General features: G+C 55.0%; 1 protein-coding gene across 5 annotated transcripts in view; it reads left to right on the top strand.

Moving 5' to 3' along the window:
* The window catches only part of RNF220 (ring finger protein 220), a gene marked incomplete at its 5' end in the record, with an annotated part of 213,023 nt that extends 196,091 nt beyond the window's left edge, over positions 1–16,932 (top strand). For 2 of the 5 annotated variants that reach the window (XM_082833905.1, XM_082833906.1), the window contains 9 exons: positions 1,053–1,174; positions 1,540–1,672; positions 9,909–10,005; positions 10,213–10,305; positions 10,438–10,493; positions 10,610–10,688; positions 14,858–14,966; positions 15,114–15,188; positions 15,939–16,932. In XM_082833905.1, coding sequence (XP_082690031.1) covers positions 1,053–1,174; positions 1,540–1,672; positions 9,909–10,005; positions 10,213–10,305; positions 10,438–10,493; positions 10,610–10,688; positions 14,858–14,966; positions 15,114–15,188; positions 15,939–16,010 — 836 coding nt within the window. In that variant the 3' untranslated portion in view covers positions 16,011–16,932. The remainder of the gene's footprint in view (positions 1–1,052; positions 1,175–1,539; positions 1,673–9,908; positions 10,006–10,212; positions 10,306–10,437; positions 10,494–10,609; positions 10,689–14,857; positions 14,967–15,113; positions 15,189–15,938) is intronic. The other 3 variants (XM_082833907.1, XM_082833909.1, XM_082833908.1) reach the window with 3 other exon arrangements.
* Between the last annotated feature and the right edge of the window lie 2,185 nt (positions 16,933–19,117).

The raw sequence follows: 19,117 nt of genomic DNA, 5'->3' as shown, positions 1-19,117 counted from the left end.
CACCTTTCACCTGTGTCTCGCTCCCTAAACTGCATTGATGAGCTTTCCACCAGGGTGAGTATCCACAGGAAGTTCTTTCTGGCCTTGCAGTGGGGAACCCTTCCCTCCTTGGCTGGCTCCACCCCTACCCCCACCCCAGTCAGTCTGGTCTCAGAGTGGCTAGCTCTACTCCTCCTGCATCACAGGAGTGGATAGAGGGAACAGAGTCCCTTGTTTTGACCCCTTCCTGCTTCAGTGACAGGAGGGCTGCAGAGAGGGATTAGTGAGCTAATTAGAAATGATTGTATCTCTCGGCATTAATTAGCAGTGCTGTGGGCTTGCAGCATGCACTTTGGAATTGAGCCCCCTGCGGGACAGCATGGCAGGGAGCCCTCTGCACTGATTAGAAATGATGGAACAGGTTTGGGTAGGCACAGTAAGGGCTACCCTCTCAAGGTATCTGGGCTGTCTGACTCAGATCCTCTATACCTTTATGACTGGGCCTCAGTCTCCTCTTCTGTAAAATGGGACCAGTGGACATGAGAGAAATTTCACTGGGGTAATTCTACATAGGACACTGAGGTCTGTACCTCAGGGCTCTTGGCCCAGGAACAAAGGGGTTTTAACTGATAAGTTAACAGCAGGCCAAATCAGGCCCCTGGAGGGACCTTGGATTCTAGCCAAGAAATGTTCTCTAAAGTTATGCTTCTTGACTCTAAAAGAGCCTGTGGTCTTGGCCTTCTGGGGAGACACATAGCAAATGCCAAGGAGAGCATCTTTGCTTACTGGATTCATTGAGCACTGCAGGTAGGAAGGTAAGGGTTGAGCTTGAGCCAGCTGTGGCCAAAGAGTGGACACTTCACTGGCCTAGCACCAATCTCCTCCCCAGGTGCTCTTGGCAAGGTCCAGTCCCCAAAGGAGCCGAAGGTGCTGCATGATGAGGGCCAGATGAGGCACTGAACAAAAGGGCTAATGGCTGGCAGGAGGTCAGGATGTGTCAGCTCCACTGGGACCTTGGGAACTACAGTGACCGTCTGCCTGTTCTATGCTTTGTTTTCGGTTTCTCCATGCAGCTCGGATTGGGAAAATGAAACGGAGGAAGCAAGATGAAGGGCAGGTATGTCCCCTGTGCAGCCGCCCCCTGGCAGGATCGGAGCAGGAGATGAGTAGGCATGTGGAGCATTGCCTTTCTAAGGTAGAGGGGCCATCACCACCTCCCTCCCCTCCCCTCCCCTCCTTCCCCTGACACTAGCTGCTCACTGCCTCCAGATCTATGGGCTGTTGGGGTCTCTCTGTGGTCTCAGCAGCTTCTTACTCTCTGTTCTTTGCTCTCTTCCTTTGCTTTCGCTCTCCCACTCCTCCCCTGGGGCTCCAGTGGAAAACTATTGGGGAAAAGCCCAGGTCTTTGACCTCTAGATTGGTTTACTTCAAAGGAGCCCTAGAGCTGGGGGCCTGTGGGGCACACTGCAGCTCGGGGCTAGGGCTGTGCCTTCCTTGCAGGCCCTGGGGAGCAGGTAGGGATGGCCTGGGACCCGCATGATCCTGCTCTGCTCTTCACAGAGGGAAGGCTCCTGCATGGCTGAGGATGATGCCGTGGACATCGAGCATGAGAACAGCAACCGCTTCGAGGAGTATGAGTGGTGCGGGCAGAAGCGGATACGGGCCACCACTCTCCTGGAAGGTGGTTTCCGAGGTACAAGCAGCTGACACATAGGCAGTGGCACTCGGGCGGCCAGGCCTCTGCTGGGTATCCATCTGTTGGGAGCCAAGAGGCCAGGGCTGGTGGCTGGTCATTCCACCACGTGCGAGCTGCTGCTGGCGGGGCTCCTTTGTGACCGTGCTCCCTGCCTGTGATGTGCATATTAAAATGGATGTATTTGGGTGGGGAAATGGAACTGTGAGGCTGCAGGCTAGGAGTGACGAGGGGGTCTCTCAGCCTCTGGTGATGCATTGAAGGTGACAGCCAAGCCACGTTAGCACCTGCATAAAATATTAAAGGGACGGTTATGCATTTATCACTCCATCCCTCTTAAGGCTGATAAATGAGAATCCAGCAACCTGCTGTACACCTCCAGCACTGGGGGCCCCGAGGGCTTCCAGGCAAACACATTGGATTCCCCCCCGCCCCCCTCCCCCCACCCCTCCCCCCCCGCCCCTCCTCCTCAGCCCCATGTCAGGGAAATCAGTTACAGAGGAGAGAGTGAGTTATGGCAAAATTTGACCTCCCATGAGCTTCACGGGTGAATCTAATTTTAGCTCTGATCCCATCTCTTCTCCCTGGGCACCCTCTGCCCTGAAGCAAGAGGGGCCTGTGCCCAGCTGCTCCCTGCTTCCCTGGGACTCTCCCCCACTGCTGCAGAGGACTCTGCAGGACCCTGCCCAGCCCCACTACCTACTTGGCTCCTTGGAGAGATATAGCTTGGCCCAGTGGAAGTCCCCCACCCCCACCAGGTCAAATAGCAGACTGGTAGGTGCCCAGGGTCGGTATCCTCTTGTCAAAGCCTTCTGCCTTGGGCAGGGCAAAGGGGGAGCTGTCAGCCTCCAGCTCTTCTCTCTTTCTGTGCACAGGCACAGCTGGCACTGCAGCTTGTGGTCATGAAGTGATCCAGTCTGCTTCCCATCTGCCTCCAGTTCTCTGGGCAACACCCTTGGGAGTATTGCTGTGTCTGGTCCCTGGGGAATCTCACAGCAGCTGGGAGGAGGGTCTCTGCCTCACTGGGGCAGTGCTTCTCGGGCTGGTGCTGAGGATCGGTCCCCACAGTGCCATCCAGGGCAGACTGGCTACATGAAGGGGCCACGAGCCCAGGTGTGGCGTTATGCTTCTGGGCTTCTCTCATATTGCCCGAGCGTTTGGGGACAAGCCAAAGTGTAAATCAGGAAGGTTAATCAGGCCAAACCGTTTCCCAAGCCTGAGTGCTGAGCTGGGAGGATGTCCGTTTGCCGTTTCACTCTGGTCCTATCCTGGAGTTTCCGAGTGTCTGAGGCCCAGGGAAGATGAGCAGCAAAGCCCAGGGTCCAGTGACTTGTACACACAGGTGTCTGTTCAGGGGCAGTTCCAGGATTCTGCTCTGGGTTCGCTCTGTTGTGGCTGCAGATTTTCATATCTTCCATTACTGCGGCAAGTTTTTAGTCAGGTTTCTTGGCACAGAACTGGACCTGGTGGCTTCTGGGCACCAAACAGGGCTTAGGAGGATGAAGCTGCATGGGGCCTGCTGCTACAACCAAGTATTTCCCAGGTGCTGGGACGCACTTGCAGAGCGGGTGTGAGGGGCTCTTCAGCCCTATGGGGGGGTGTCAGTTTTCCCTGAGTGTTTACACTGTGAGGTTGTTCTTTTCAAGAATTCCTGAGAGGAGTTCAAAGGGGGCTTTTCTTTGAGCGATTTGGAGAGCGAGAATGAGAGTGAGACTTGAAGAGGGAACGGGGGCCGGAGGTGCCTTTATCTGCAGAGAATTGCTCCGGCTTTCCTGATAGAAGCTGCTGCCGCCTCTTAAACAGCTTAGTGCAGTCAAAAGACAGGCAGACTTGAAAGGCTGTTTTACAGCGAGATCAGCAGGGGCCACGAGGCAGAGAGCAGGGCGCAGTGGAGCGGAGGAGGCTGAGGCTCCTCGGTGGGGGGTGCTATCAAAGGAGGCCCTGTCTGATCCTGACCGCCTCTGCCCCCGAAACCCTGTCTGCAGGAGCTGGCCATCTGTCAGTCTACCCTCCTTGGCCAGGACCGATAGGCCCCAACTCTTGGGGGGTTTGGTTGGGTGTGGCCCCGCCAGGCGGGCTGGTGTCAGTGTAGCGCATTGATCGCCCGCCGGGCGGGCTGGGCCGCAAGCCGGGCAGCGCGTGCTTAATGTGATTGAAAGGCAGTTAAAATGGCGGTGACCTTTTCAGGAGGAATTAGATTGCCTGCCAAGACCGGTTAGAGGGAGTGATAACGCTGGCTGAAGAAGCTGCCCAGCCGACTTCAGAGAGAGGGAGCAGAGGCAGGATGAGCAGGCGAGTGGTGAGGCCCATTTAAGCCAAGCTGTGCATGCTGACAGAACAGAGATTGCTGTTCTTGTTGGATATGAAAGAATTGCAGATAAGTTCCTGTATCTGATCACCCCCTATCCCTCCTTCCAGACCAGGACCCCTTCATCATCCTCAGCAAAGCTTCCCACCAGGCCCACTGGGAGCTGGTCTGGTGGAGCAAATCGGTTTCCTTGAATGTATTCTGCCGTGGAACCAGTGAACAAGCAAGAGGTTTTGGTGGGACACTTGGCTGAGGGGAATGGGCCTTGGAGATGGGGCCTGTGGTTACTGAGGGTAAGGCCCAGATTGCTTAGGCCTGGGAGTACTTGGAATTGGTATTTTAGGACAAAGCGAAGGACCAGACAGAACAGGTAAGCACTGAGATAGGTCCAGCTGGAAGTGGATCTTTAAGAATCTGAAGGACGAGAGAAAGTTTTTAAGAGAGTAGTTTGGAAGAAACTTTCAGTGACTAGGAAACGCTCTGGCCTTCTCAGTTCTCGGAGACGCCCTGGGCTGCGTGCCTAAGCTGTCGATTGTCCTCTCTGAACCTTAGGTTTGCTAACCTGCTACTGCTGTTTCTCCCCACCCAGAGTTAATAATTGCATAAAGGGCAGCACGTGGACCCTAGTATTTCACCAACATTCCCCTAAAAGAGCTCAACAGTTAGGGAAGAAAGACGCTCTTCTGGTGCCCTATGCCAGCCCTGGGCAGAGCAAGGGACCTCTAGGCTGGGCCACAGCGGAAACCTAATTATACAGCCCTTGGGGACAAACCCGCTCCTGCCTGTAGTCAACGGAGGTACGTGATGAATGAGCCCCAGCTCTCCTCATTGCCTGTCACCAGCTCCTGGGTCCTGGAGAAGAGACTAGTGGTGGGAGCTTTGGTCCCTCCTGTTTTGGTTGCCAGTGAAAGTTCACCCGGCTGGATTGGGGGAGCCTGGAGCTCATCATATCTGGAATGGACAGGCTGGAGAGAGAATATGGAATGGTTGGCTTCAGATAAGGTCATAGTGATGTGGTGGGCACATGAGTGGCGAGATGGAGGGATTTCCCAGGAGGCAGCACAGGAGGTGGAAGGTGCTGCAACTCCATCTTTGAGCCCTGGAGGAAAATGCATCCCTGGAATCCAGCACTGAGCCCCTTTGAATCAAACAGGTGTTGGACAGGGATGATACTAAGAGAACCCACTGTCCAGGGCCTCTGCCCTGCCCCAATCCTGGCCTAGGGACTGCATCTTTCTCGAGTTCTTGCCTTAGATTTAAGCTGGTTCCATGTGGCCTGGGATGAGATGCCATGGAGAGGACAGGCAGGGCAGCTGTGGCACAGGTCTTTTAACTGGCTGTTGCTTGATAAAACTTCAGCTCCAGATTATGGGTCAAGGGGTTGAGAGGTGTTCTTAGCCCAGGGGCATGGAGAAATTGGCCTGGCCGTAGCTGCTGCCTCCTTTGCCATGTTGGTTTCCAAAAGATAGGAGCCCCAGATGCTAAAAATGTCCCCCAGCACAGCCCTGCTGCCAGGTGCAGTCAGTGACAGGTGTTGGAACAGCCGACTGCTGCAGGCAGTGTTGGAATGGAGAGCGTTAGGGCTGCCACCTTCTACCTCCTTACTACCTTTAGTTATGACTGTTGCCTGCTGGGAGGGGCGAGAAGAGGTGGCAAGGAGCAGGGCACCTTCTTGTCCCCTGTGGCGACTGACGGGATTTAATCGCCTTTTGGAACACAATTGTTAAGCTGGGACCGGGGGAGTACAGGCAGAAGGAGTAAGTATCAGTGGTTTTAAACGGCATCTGTCTCTCTGCGTCTCTCCTGACGTGAGGCAGTGAAACACGTTATCGAGGAGGCCCGGAAAGTGGCTAAGTGCGTTTGACACACGCCAACTCCCTGCCTCCACACTGGATAATTGCATTGTCAACTGTTCAGCGAGGTGGCAGGTGACACTGCAGGCCGATTGATTGTCCCGCATCGCAGCTCCCCAGACTGTCAGCTCCCCAATCGATGGTGTTTACACAAGACACCGTAACTGCATCTGTAACTAATTCCAGTGTAAAACTCTCCGGAAGCTGCTGCTCTGCACCACCACCCCCAAACCACACCTTTGGAGAGCACACGCCTCCAGAGGCCCCAGGACTCCTTTCTCCCTGGGCTCTGGTTTTGTTGGGAGCAGCAGGTGAGGAAATCGATGGCTCCATTTTTGTGGTTTCATGTTCTACGACGTTACTGCCCCCAGTAAGCGGGCATCTCCAGTTTCTCAATCGATTATCTGATCAGTTGATCAAATTAATGCTGATTTTTTTCTCTCTCTCTCTTTGACCTAAGAAAAAAGGAGTTTATGCAAGGGGGGTCGTTTTTATAAAATTTAGGCTTTGCTTATTATATATGCACTTAATCCTCTCCCTTTCTATTGCTAGTGTCCAGTTGGAGGGAAGAGGTTTTTTGCACCGCCCGTCCTCCCAGGACCAGGCCCCCACTGCTGAGCATCACTGACTCTCAGGCTTAGTCTGCCTGCGGGCAGCAGCCCAGCCCTTTGTGCCACAATACAGTGGGGCTGAGCCTCAGCAAGGCGGCCTCCCTGGTAACTAAAGGGTACTCTGGGTCATCTTGCAGGTCCCAGGGGCAGAGTCCCTTCCCTGGATAGTAGCATCAGGAGTGGCAGCTTGCCTGTTATCCCTGGAGCTACACAGAACAGGAGCCAGAGGCTTGGAAAGGAGTACTCTGCGCCATCTTGCCTCTGAGTACTGGCTTGGGATGTTCCAGCAGCTGAGAACATAAAATGACTGTGGAGCCTTCTTCTCGAAGCAGGGTGGGGGGCGCAAGCTGGCAGGGGCGCTGTCTGCATAAAATGGCTTTATGGCTGTTTCTTTTTATTATGATTCTGCCAGAAGTCAGCAAGTGACATTTCATTAAGAAAATAAAGTTTAATGTGCTGGGAAGGAGGTTGGAGCTGGCTGGGGCAGCACAAGAGTGAAATTGGTGGCGGCAGCCTGTTCTGAACACCTGTGGGGGTAGGGAGAGGTCCCCAACATCTGTCTCTGCTGGGGGGTGGGGTCAGGGTCAGAGGAAACTGCTCAGACCAGAGACAGGCCTTTTCCTTGGCAAACAAGATGTGTTGTGCTCTCCATCCTGCCGGGCTGGTCAAGGGAGCAGAAGGTCGCGGCTCACCCGAGAGCTGGGGTCTGAGAGAGAGGGTTGTGGCCTGAGAGGTTTCTCCAGGCCACCGGCTAATCAGGCCTTGGCCTTCCTTCCGGCACAGGGCTCCCAGGACCTAATAGAACAGCATTGTTGGCATTAAGCCATTACTGCTTGCGTGTGTTGTATGGCACCCGCTGTGGGCCTGGCCAGCTCTGTGCTGGATGACGCTGAGATCACAGACTTGGGCCTTCATTCTGGTAAGGGACAGTGACAATACCTGGTAATAAATGTGACTTTGGAGTTGCACAGGAGCCTGGATGGACGCCGCAGAAGGGACCCCTGTGTAGAAATGTCTGGGGACATCTCGTCCACACTCAGCACCTTGAGGGTAGGAATCAGATCTGGAAACACTGTCTTCAGTGTCAAGCCAGGCAGAGGGTGAGTTCGATAAAGGTTGAGAGAATGTTGAGGTGAGTTCATTCAGGAAGTATTTATAGAGCAACTACCATGTGTAGGCACTATGAATAGAAGGCATGATTGAGAAGAGTCAGACTCGCAGAGCGAGCAGGAATTTGTTCTGTAGACCAAGAGGGAGATGTTTCTAGGCAGAGATAACAGGAAGTACAAAGGCAGGGGGGCATGAGAAAACATGCAGGACTTGGGAACCCACAATAGCTATGTTCCACTGGAGTACAAGACCTGGTCCAGGCCTGGTAGGCAATGAGACTGCAGAGATGAGGACTTCGGCCACTGGGCTGCTTTATGTGTTGAGAAGCTAGGACTTTTCCTAGCAGTTTGGCGGTGCCCAGTTTTCTCAGCTTTGCCAAGGGAGCCATACTGGGCTGAGGAGTGATGCCAGGATTCTCGGCTTTGCTGCTCGCCCACCCAAAAGGCAGGGCCGCGTAGGCCCTGGCTAAGCCAAGGATGTGAGGCTGACTGCTGAGCTGCGTGTACTTGGGGGAGGGAGGTTGGCAGAGCTCCGGAGGCGCGGGCTGTAAGTGAACCTGACGGCTACATTGTGATTGATGGCGGAGTTTGTCTCCCAAACTGTCAGAGGGTTTATAGAGGTGCCATTCACCCACAAGGCGGGAATTGCTTGTCAGGACACTTGGCCGTGAACAGTAGACAGAGCTGTAACTTGGTGTTTTCTCAGCTTAATGGCCCTGCTGCTGACCTGCCTGCTGCCTCGAGTTTGTTGGTGCCTCATTGTGGAGGGCAGATGAGGACTGGCAGGAAGGGGTGGAGCCTGGGCAGTGCCTGGCCTCTCTCTTTCCCTGGTGCTGCTTCCCTCTGGGTTGGGTGGAACCTTTGTGAGACCAGAGACCAGAGGTGTAGGAGGGAGAAGAAGGATCAGGAAGAAAGTGCTTTCGAAATGGGCTTGAAAGGTGGAGAACATTCCAGATGGAGGGGAGAGCATGAGCAGGACACGGTGACGTTTGAGGTGCAGTAAGTCGTCTATCCGTATATGTGGAGCTTATGGAGTGAAGTGAGAGAAAGAGGGAAGGTGGAGAAGTGGGGGCATCCGGAGCTTAGCGTGTCTAACTGAGGAGCTGGGACTTGGTCGTGTGTGCAGAGGGGAGCTGCAGACACTGCTGGAGCAGGGAAAAGAAGGATCAGAGCTCTAAGGAACAGGGTGAAGGAACAGGCGAGAGGCATGACAACCCGGTACATGTCTGTTGCCCTGATGAGCGTGTTAAGACCCTGGAAGTGGGAAGAATGAACAAGAAATTTCTGAGATCATCGGGCAGAACCCTGAGCTGCTTCACACCTCTGATTCCACTCAACCCAGATCCCATCGCTTTCAGCCCCTTTTGTCCCCGGCAGGGCTGTTCCACTGGCTCATGAGATGTGGTCCGACATGGGGACCACTGGGAGAAGACATGGGCAGGGAGGGAGAAGTAGCTTTATGGTCACTGGCCCTGGGCCACCAGGAAGGGTGGTCCTGGGAGTCAGACCACATGGCAGGTGAGCGGGCCTGGAGTAGCTTAAGCAACTCAGTGCCTTACATCACCACCGCCGCCACTGGCCGAGAGTGCCTGTGGCTGTGCCAGATGCTCCTCGGTGAGGTCAGCTACCTGCCCGGCCCTTGGCCCTGCCTCCGCCCACCTGCTTGCCTCCATGGACTGCTTTGAGAAGCAGGTGTGCATGCTTTTTCTCCCTCGGCCATCCCTTCTTAATCCCTCTATAACTGCACTTGTCCAGGAATCTGGGCTGAGTGAGGTTGGGATGAATAATTTATGTCAGGCACTTCAGACACCAAATATTTGAACAGCTGCCTGGTGGTGGTTTTGCTGGCAAGGACCTGATGGCCAAAACCAGGACGTTGGCTGGGGGTCCCGCTGTATGGCTCTGACGGGCCTTTGCCAGCCTACTCTCCCTTCTGGTAGACTTGTCAGGCTGGACCATGGGACACGGGATGCCCAGGTCCTGGGTGGGGGTGGCCTTGTAGACCTGAATGTCTCTGTCTTCTTCCTGCTCTTCTTAGACCTGAAAGACAGGTGTTCAGCAGGCCTAGACTAGGTGTCTCCTGAGGACCTGACCTAGTGTATGAATGGGCTAGTTTATAAGCAGAGACCACTTGGAGCAGGAGGCAGTGCAGAGAAGGCTGAGGTATGCAGAGTGAAAAGGCCTGAAATGTCAGAGTCAAGAGCACCCAAGTTTCTTGGCTCTCTATATCCCAAGCCCACATTTCTGTTTGGCCTTGGCTAGCCCAAAACCTGAGCCGTACCTAGGGAAACAGAAGGGGTACCCTTGGACTCGTCTTGCTGGCCCCAGGCCCTCCTCATATCCTGCTTCCCACAGGCTCTGGCTTCGTCATGTGCAGCGGCAAAGAGAATCCGGACAGTGATGCTGACTTGGATGTGGATGGGGATGACACTCTGGAGTATGGGAAACCACAGTATCCTTGGGGCACTGCGGGACAAGGTGGGGCTGGTGGGACAGTCCAAAGGGAATAAGAAAAGTAGCGAGCACCTCCGGTCACTCATCCACACACCCCCCCCCCCCAGGGTCAGTGTCTCAGCTTGGGCCGGGGGAGCCCTCCTGAGGATTCAACCCTCATGGCCCACCGCAAACTAGGATCCATTGTCCTTGACCACCATGCCAGATACACGGAGGCCGACGTCATCCCCTGCACAGGCGAGGAGCCCAGTGAAGCCAAGGAGAGAGAGGCACTCCGGGGCGCAGTCCTAAAGCAAGTGTGGGCACAGGCTTGGGCGGGGGGGTTAGAGGGATGGGAAGCCCTGAGGTGGGTGTCAACCCAGTACCCGCCCTCAGGGTTATCCTGCCTGCTTCAGGGCCCACTTCGTTCTTCCTCCTTCCTTTCCTCTAGTGGTGGCCCTCCCAGCACACGCATCACACCTGAGTTCTCTAAATGGGCCAGTGACGGTAAGTCCTGACACAGGTTAGGAGTGATGGGGGGTGGTAGTGACTGCCTTAAGCCCAACCCCTCACCTGTGCTGCCCAGTCTGGCCAGAGTGTGAGTTGCCTCTCTGTCCCAGCAGAGATGCCATCTACCAGCAACGGTGAGAGCAGCAAGCAGGAGGCCATGCAGAAGACCTGCAAGAACAGTGACATCGAGAAGTGAGTGTTTGGCTAGGAGGGAGGCCCGGGGAACCACAGCTCAGTTGGAGGGCGAGGGGCCCTTTGCTACCAGGAAGGCCTGGTGCCCTGGGCACACAGCCGACGGTGGGGCCCAGCTGGTGCTGAGCATGCCTCTGTGAACTGATCGCTGGGCCCAGGCCCTGGGAGCCTTGGTGGAGGGAGGAGCAGTCAGCCTGCCTGCCTGCCCGCCCGCTGCAGAGGCCTCCGCCCAGGGAGTGTGATGTATGGCTGCCCAGCCCAGCCAGCACACTTGATTCATCTCCAGTTTCTGTTTCTTAATCGGGAGCTAAATTAGTTTCATTTTTCTTGTCCCGGTGGCGCTTGCAGTGGGTTTTAGGCAGGAGTATTGGGTCTCATCACTTCTGGTAGGAATTTTTGGCCGGTGTTCTCAGGCAGGGGAAAAGGGGATCCGTTAGCACTTCTCCCAGGGTTGGGCAACCCCTGGCCTGGATCCTCAGGAGCCACCAGGATTTGAAATCAGCAGGGCACCTTACTGCCTTTCCAGAAGCCCAGGCAAGGCCACTTCTGGCCCCAGGAGGTGGCATTGTCCAGTTCTGGCTGCCTGGAGCTGCTGCCATTGGCCATTGCCTAACTCCTCACACCCGCCCCTCCCTCCTCTCGAGGCTAGGTTGCCCAGGGTTAAAAGGCAACCTCTTCATTCCAGGGCCAGTGTTCCATCTTGCCTTCTGCCAGGAGAGTGGATTGCAGGCCGGTGCAGGGCCGGGTCGGTGGCCCAGGGTCACCTCCCATTTGTTTCCCTCCATTTTGTGTTGTCATAAATTCATTCCAGCCCGTTGTGGTTGATCAGTTTATCTCGGCCAGGGCCGTGAGTGCTGCTGGCATGATGTATGGGCCGCAGCGTGGGGCCCAGCTGCCCATGAATCACCGCAGCTGCTCTATGTCAGCGCCGGAGCGGGCCGCACGGGTTCGGCGCAACCAGCTTGAGGTGGGGGGGAGGAATGACGTATGGATGTTTATTTAATAATTCTCTCCTACTCCAGCTGAGCGGGGCGGGCGGGGCCGTAAGGGGCACCCACCCTCATCTGGAGGGGCTGCTCATAAATCAGAAAGACAAGATCATTAATCAGGGATGGCGCCCAGGGGGAGGTGGGGGCCAGAACCAGTGGCCATCCATGAAGGTCCTACTCGCTGAGGGCTGGGGGAGCTGGGGACTGTCCCACCTGTGTGAGCACAGGCACCAGTGGGCAGGGCTGTCTGGGATGAGCTGGGGACTGGCTCAGTCATGTGCAGAGATCTCCATTGGGTCTGGATTTGCCAAGATTAGGGCCCTTCAGTCCCCATGATGTCTCTCTTCCCCGTACACATTATGGGTTCCCATCCTAGATCTTTTTCACAACCTAGGGGAGGAGAAAGGCAGGAAGACATGGCTTCTTCCAAGAAATTCTCCACCCCATACCCTAGAGGGGCTCAGGAATAGCTCACAACCTACCTGGGTCAGGGGCCTGGAGGACTGGGTAGTTCACCAGAGCAAAGAATAGAGGCCAGTTATGTGCCGAGCAAATCCAAGATAGGGTGGGCTCTGGAATTGGATGTGGCCTTGGAGCCTTTGGAGATGGAAGTGGGAAATGGCTTCATTCTCTCCTGGCCCCATCCTTTTTGCCTTCCCAGCTCTAACTCATTCTCTGGTTTGGGGTTTGACAGTTAGTTTTCTACTCGGGTAGGCTGCCCCCAGCTCCAGGCCTTGGTTTCCCAATCTTTGAAATAACCTCATAGGATCAGCCTGGTCCTTGGAGAGGAAGGGAACACAGCTACCCATCCTTGTCTCCTTGTCAGGAACTTACCAACAGTCCAGGTGGGGATAGCACATAGAGCATTGGGCAAAGGGCCTGGGGGAGGAGCCAGCCGTGCAAGTGCTTGTGAGGAAGGAGGGGATGGTAAAAGCTTTCCAGAGCTGGAAAGCTGAATGGATGCTCCCAGGGAATCCGCCAGTGCCAGGAGGAGTTGTAGTCAGAGCCTTTCTCAGCTTCCCTGGAGAGAGGCAAGGCAGAAAGCATCATGGACCCATGGAGTGATGGATCTAGAGCATCCCTGACATAGGGACACAGCCATCAGGAAGTCACATTCTGGGTTGCTGCTAGTGCCCTAAAAGAGAAAGGTCAGAGATCAAAGTTCATTGCTGCCCATGAAATGTTTCCCATCATCCTACCCATGCCCCCCCATTACCACTTACACCCAGCAGGGACAGACTGCCTGTAAGCTTTCACGCTTTCTGGGCCAACTCTCTCCCCTAAGCTGGCAAGACAGGCCACCCTAGGAGATGATCCTTGCCCACACACCACCCTTGTGATTCTACCTCAGCTGACTGAATACACCCTTTAAACCTCAGCTCTTACCCTTTACAGCCCTCTTCCAACATTCTCAACAACTTCCTGTAAATTGCCGGTAAGATAAACTTTCCTCTCTGATTGCGGCATCTGGGGTCTTCTTGGACACAGTCTCCTTTCCCAGTGTAGCACCTTCTGCTTACTCAGAAGTGAGCCTTCCAGCCAGATGGGGCTCTAGGGCCTCTAGGCCTTGTTCCCACTGTTCCCTCAGCCTGGAGGCCTGTCTCCTCCTGGGTGTAGCCAGTGTAGGGTAGTGGTTACTTACACAGTTACTGGTTGATCACAGAATCAGTCTGCCAGGGTTTGAATCCCATCTTCCCCACTCTGTGAACCTTGGACAGGCTACTTTTTCTGTGCTTAGTTTCTTCATATATAAAATAGGAGTATTAGGATCTCATCATGGGGTTTTTGTGAGGTGTAAATAAGGTAATTACTTTTAATCCCTCAGTACAATCCCTGGCATTTAGTAAGTGCTTAATAAATTTTAGCTCTTTTATTTGTATTATTGTCCTTATTATTCCCTAAAGCCTGTCTCCAGTGCCATCTTTTCTACTCCTCCAGGAAGCATTCTTCATCCTCTGAGCCTCTCCAGGTTCTGTTGACTTGTTTTAGGAGAGGTGGGAGGGATCACTCTTTAGAATAGTCCTAGCTATTCCCTGTTCAGTATTGCAGCTCAGAGAGTCTTCAGGAAGTTGTAGGGACCTTGTGCAGGGCTTGGACTACACGTGAGGACCAACAGGACATCTGACATGTCTAGGAAGAAGCAACCAGGAGCCTTTGAGGTAGGCTAGGACTGTAGCCCAGGGGCCTCATCAGTCCCCGTATTTTTCACTCTCCCTGGGGGTTAGACCAGCTGTTTCTTCAGCAGATGTTTATTCATAGTCACGTGCCTAGTATGGGGCTGATGTTCAGAGTGTAGTGGTGTAGTGAGCAGCTTGCCCTCAGGGAAGTGAGTCTAGCAGTGACAGACATTTGTGGTTATACTGCTGTGGTGAAGTCCAGTACAGGGGCTGGAAGAGCACAGAAGGGGCAGCCACCATTGGGGTACTGGCTGGGGGCTTGGAAAAGGCTTCTGGGAGGAGGTGGGAACTAGGCCTGAATGATGAGATGGGACTAGTGAGCTAGGAGGTTGGGGTGATCCAGAAGAAGCAGAAAGTGCTGAGAGGCCAGTAGAGTGAAAAATGGTGGGGTGTGTGGGGAAACTCAGGAGTTTGGCATGGATGGAGCATAAAGTACGTGGCAGGGCCCTTGAGGGATGCGGCTGGCGGGGACCGGCCCGAGGAGGCCCTTGTGAGCTTGTGGAGAGTTTGGTGGAGCTTTATTCTGAGGTAGACACTAAAACGTTAGAAGTAGAAGTGGTCAGGTTTGCAGAATTGTAGGTGCCAGGAGAACAGAATGGAATGAGGGGACTGGGGTCTGAGAGGCCATTCAGGTTGATGGCACAATCCACAGAGGAAATCATGAGCACCTGGACTAGGGGTGGTAGCTATGGAAAGAAGTGGAGATGCCAGCGATATTAGGAGCTAGATGACAGATTTTGGATGTGAGGAGTGACTGGGAAGATGTGGTTTGAGAATGGTTCCCAGGTGTCTGGTTTAGAAATTCACCAGGAGGGAGGTAGAGGAGCAAGGAGAGGGTGAGGAGTGCAGTTCTGGAATGTGGAGTTTGCGGATCGAGGATATGGGTGGGGCGTCTAGCAGACAGCTATATATGCCATTCTGGAATTCAGGGGAGCTGTAGGCTGGAGGTTCAGGTTAGGGATGCCAGCCTGCTGCCTGCCCAGGTATGCCATCCTCTTTGCAGAATCACCGAAGATTCAGCTGTGACCACGTTTGAGGCCCTGAAGGCTCGGGTCAGGGAACTGGAGCGGCAGCTATCCCGTGGGGACCGTTACAAATGCCTCATCTGCATGGTGAGAGGAAGGGAACCTCGGGTGCCCTTGCTGAGGCTTCAGTGCTCCCTGGGGGTTGGAGAGGGTCTCTGCCCTGTGATCTGGGCCCTTCAGAGGGTGGGACAGCCTCAGAGTGACCCCTTCCTTCTCTGCCCATTTTCTCCCTAGGACTCATACTCGATGCCCCTAACGTCCATCCAGTGTTGGCATGTGCACTGTGAAGAGTGCTGGCTGCGGACCCTGGTGAAGTGGCATGGGGGTCGGGAGTGGGTGGCCATTTGGGGTACTGCCCAGATGTCCGTGCTCGTGCTTGAGCCTGCTTCGGGGGAGGAGGAGCGAGGAGCAGGGGAGCAGAAGCATAGACCACAGCCCGAAGGCAGGATGTTCACCCCCAAGCTCACTACCCTCTCTCCTCCCCGACCCCAGGTTTATTAACTTCTCCCCACCGGTGGGTTCTCTTGCCTGCTCCCTTCCCCCATCCCCCCACCCCAGCAGGCCCACGTATGACGCGTAGCAGTGAGATCCCGGGTCAGGAGGAGGCTGGGTGTGGGTAAGCAGGACCAGGGCCTCAGCCCCTCCCCCTCCCATTACTAAGCTCCTTCTGCTCCTGCCCCTGTTCTTCGCTCGGGAGCAGCCATTAAAATGTCGCCCGGAGACAGCAATAAAAGGCCCGGACGTGGGCTCTGTGTCCTGATCAAAGGCCGCGTGTAATCTCGTTAGGGCCGCGGCAGCCACAGCTGGACCCAGCCTTGTTCTCATTACTGGGGCTCCCGCTGCGGGCCTGGCCAGCCGGTTTGATCCTGGCGTCTCCCCAACACAGGAACGTGCCTGCCTGCTCACAGAAGCCGCCCATGCCTCCCCAGCGCAGGCGGGCAGGACCAATCCGAGGCCCCAGCACAGTGGTTCGGGGAGATGCAGCTGCAGGCCCAGGGGCTCACACGAGCAAATGTGCGGCACAGGGTATAACCAGAGCCCTCCCTGTTCTCCCTGCAGGGTGCCAAGAAGCTCTGCCCTCAGTGCAACACCATCACAGCGCCCGGAGACCTGCGGAGAATCTACTTGTGAGCTAGCCACCCCAGGCAGGCCTTGCCTCGAGCGCCCCATCTGCCCCGCCTGTGACGTGACCCCCCTTGTACATACTTACACACAGGTTCCCCGTGTACATACATGCACACACGAACGCGCACACACATGCACACACACAGGACTCGAGCCAGAGTGGAGGCTGAGGCCCAGGCCCTGCCTGCTGGCTCCCACCAAGATTGGGGACCATACCTGTTCCAGGTTCCGTTCCCAGGGTGGGGCAGGGAGGTGGGGGTAGGGGGAGTAGCCAGGCAAGGCTCCTGAGATCCAGCACCCCCCCCCACACCGACTGACAGATGGACAGACAGACATGCAAACACCAGACTGAAGCACATGTAATATAGACCGTGTATGTTTACAATGTTGTGTATAAATGGGACAACTCCTCACCCTCTATCCCGTCCCCTGCCCTTTGGTTGTATGATTTTCTTCTTTTGTTAAGAACACCTGGAAGCAGTGCCTCTTTCAGGGCTGGCTGGGGGCTCGGCCCATCCACCTCTTGGGGTGCCTGCCTCTCCCTCCCCACTCCCTCTCCCGTGGTTCTCCTCCCTCTCCCATGTGCTCGGTGTTCAGTGGTGTATATTTCTTCTCCCAGACGTGGGGCACGTGCCCCAAGGGACATGATCCTCTCCTTAGTCTTAGCTCCTGGGGCTCCTCATAAGGAGTTGGGGGAGGGGGGAGGCACAGGAAATGGGAACCGAGCTGAAGCAGGGGCTGAGACTGGGGCTGGATGAGGGTGCTCCTGGCTACCCAGCCTTCTGCAGAGAACCTTTCCTGGGATTAGACTGCTGTTCCCAGGGAAAAGTGTTTGTCTCCCCTGCCCTTCTTGTGGGCCCCATGGTGTGATGCTGTGTTTGTATATTCTATACAAAGGTACTTGTCCTTTCCCTTTGTAAACTACATTTGACATGGATTAAACCAGTATAAACAGCTGCTGCCTCTGTGCATGTGTATAGGAAGGGGTGGATGATGGGGTGGTATGAACAGAGGCAGTTAAGGGGTTAATTCCTGACCGCAGTGCGGGAAAGGACTTGGCTACGGGTTTGTAAAGCAGTGTGGGGTTGGTCTGCTCAGGGGCCCTGGAGCACTGTCGGTGGGGGTGAGGCCGGGACCTGGACTCCTGACTATTGATGGGTAGGGGCTCCAGGTTAATTCCTTATCGATGCAGAATCGTCAGCTCGTTAATCACAGGAGAGGTCAGAGCTTGGGGCTACAGAGGGGTTGCAGGCTCTATCCCCCAGTCTAGGGCTGGAACAGCTATAAGCTTGGGTGAAAACGTAAGCCCCAAACCTCTGTCCGTTTCTAGTCCCTTGAAGTGAGCCAGGGACCAAAAATGGAACCACCATCTCAGTCCCCTGTGGCTTCTTCTGTTCTCCATCCTAGTGACCAACAGCCTGGTATAGTTAACTGCCCAGATGAAACAAACAGTAGGAACCCCCTTTAACCAAAGTGGGCCTTCAAGTCAGGGAACTGAGGCTGGGCAGCCAGCACTGGAGATGGAGCTTTGTCAAACAGTTATCCCCATGGCTGCCCAGTGCCAGTGAGTGAGCAGCATTCTGGGTACTTGGGCAGGGGCTCAAAGCTGCAGATGAGTCCTTGTCCCCCACACACAGAAAGCTGTTTTGACAAAACAAGATTCTGCTAAAATTCAAGACCTCAGAGTATCTTTATGACTCCAGACTCCTCTCCTTCACACATTCTCACACAGCAGGCCCACCCTCCATCTTCCCAAATCTGACACACCTGTCTCCTCTGGGCTGCCCACAGTAAATATTATAGAATCAGGTCCAGTTGGCAGCTCGTGTCCCTCTCTGCACCCAGATGACAAATCACCCTGGTTGGAGTCCAGCGAAGGCCCTTCACAGGCCCAGGCCCAGCTTGATGACACCAAATATTCTGAAAGCAAGGATCCTGGGCCCCAAGATTTTAGGGAATGTATGTGGCCCGTTGAGGCGGAGCAGCCGCAGTGACAGCTGAGGGTTTGGAAGAGAAGTGGGCAATGCCCAATCCCCACCGGGCTGGCTCCTTTCAGCTCTCTACTGTCCCCTCTGCCTGCCCTGGACTCACGTCAGTGGGTGCTTGATGGCTGGTTACTTCCACCCTGGGGACCATATGCTAACAGGAGACGTTAACCCAGAGTGAGGGCATGAAACCCGCCCTGCTGTGGGATCCTTGAGCACTGTCGCATGCAGCACTGCCACCTGTTGGCCATGGCTAGGAATGCAGCCATGCAGGCATAGGAACTGGCTGCCACAGTAGTGGGGGAGTCCCAGAGGGCTGAGGCCATGTAGGGAGAGCTTGGCTCTGGAGACAGAGGGTCCATCAGCCCTGAGACTATCTATCGGGGTCAGCTCCCACCCAGAGCTTTTCCAGCCATCTCCTTCGCTGCAGGTCAAACTTTCAAAGCCCATCCCTGCCCCCCAAGTCCCTCGATCACCACAGTAAGCTCATTAAATCAACAAAAATTTATTGAATGCCAGCTATGTGCCAGCATTGTGCAGCAGTGACTTGTAGAATAATAGATGATACAGGACTCTAAGGCTGAAGCCACCACTTCTACCTACAGAGGATCCAAGTGGGTCTCCCTCAAGGAGATAAAGGAGTTTTTTTCAGGCCAGTGGTTCTGGTTCTGGTCTTTAGGGCTCCTGACTCAGCTTGTCCCAGCTCCCATCTGGTGCTGCTGTCTTCCTGCACCCCACTCCATCTGCCCATTACACACACATCTTGCAACTTTCCTGGATCTAGCAGCTTCCTGGCAAAGTGTGGTACACCTGGACAGGCCCCCCCACCTGTGTACCCTCAGCTCCCCATCTGGCTTCCACATTAGACTCCCTGGCAATGAGAAGCCTGAGTGAACTGCTAAATGGGATCCACAGGGACGGCACTCCATGCTGTGGGGCTCTGCCCTTCCGGGACTTGGGAGCACAGATCACAGCCCCTGCCCCAGCCTGCCCCTACCCTCTGGCACCTCCCTGCAAAGCTCACCTTCTATTCAAGGAATCAGAGATCAATGCTGGGGCTCATCCTCACCCCTACCCCCCACCTGCAGCATTATTAACCCTTCACAGCCTAAATGCCGCAGGAGTCAG

This window comes from Leucopleurus acutus, assembly GCF_964270905.1.
Source record: "Leucopleurus acutus genome assembly, chromosome: 2".
In the NCBI taxonomy this organism is placed as follows: domain Eukaryota; kingdom Metazoa; phylum Chordata; class Mammalia; order Artiodactyla; family Delphinidae; genus Leucopleurus; species Leucopleurus acutus.
Note: the sequence above shows the minus strand (reverse complement) of the source record. Positions and strands in the feature narration are given on the sequence as shown.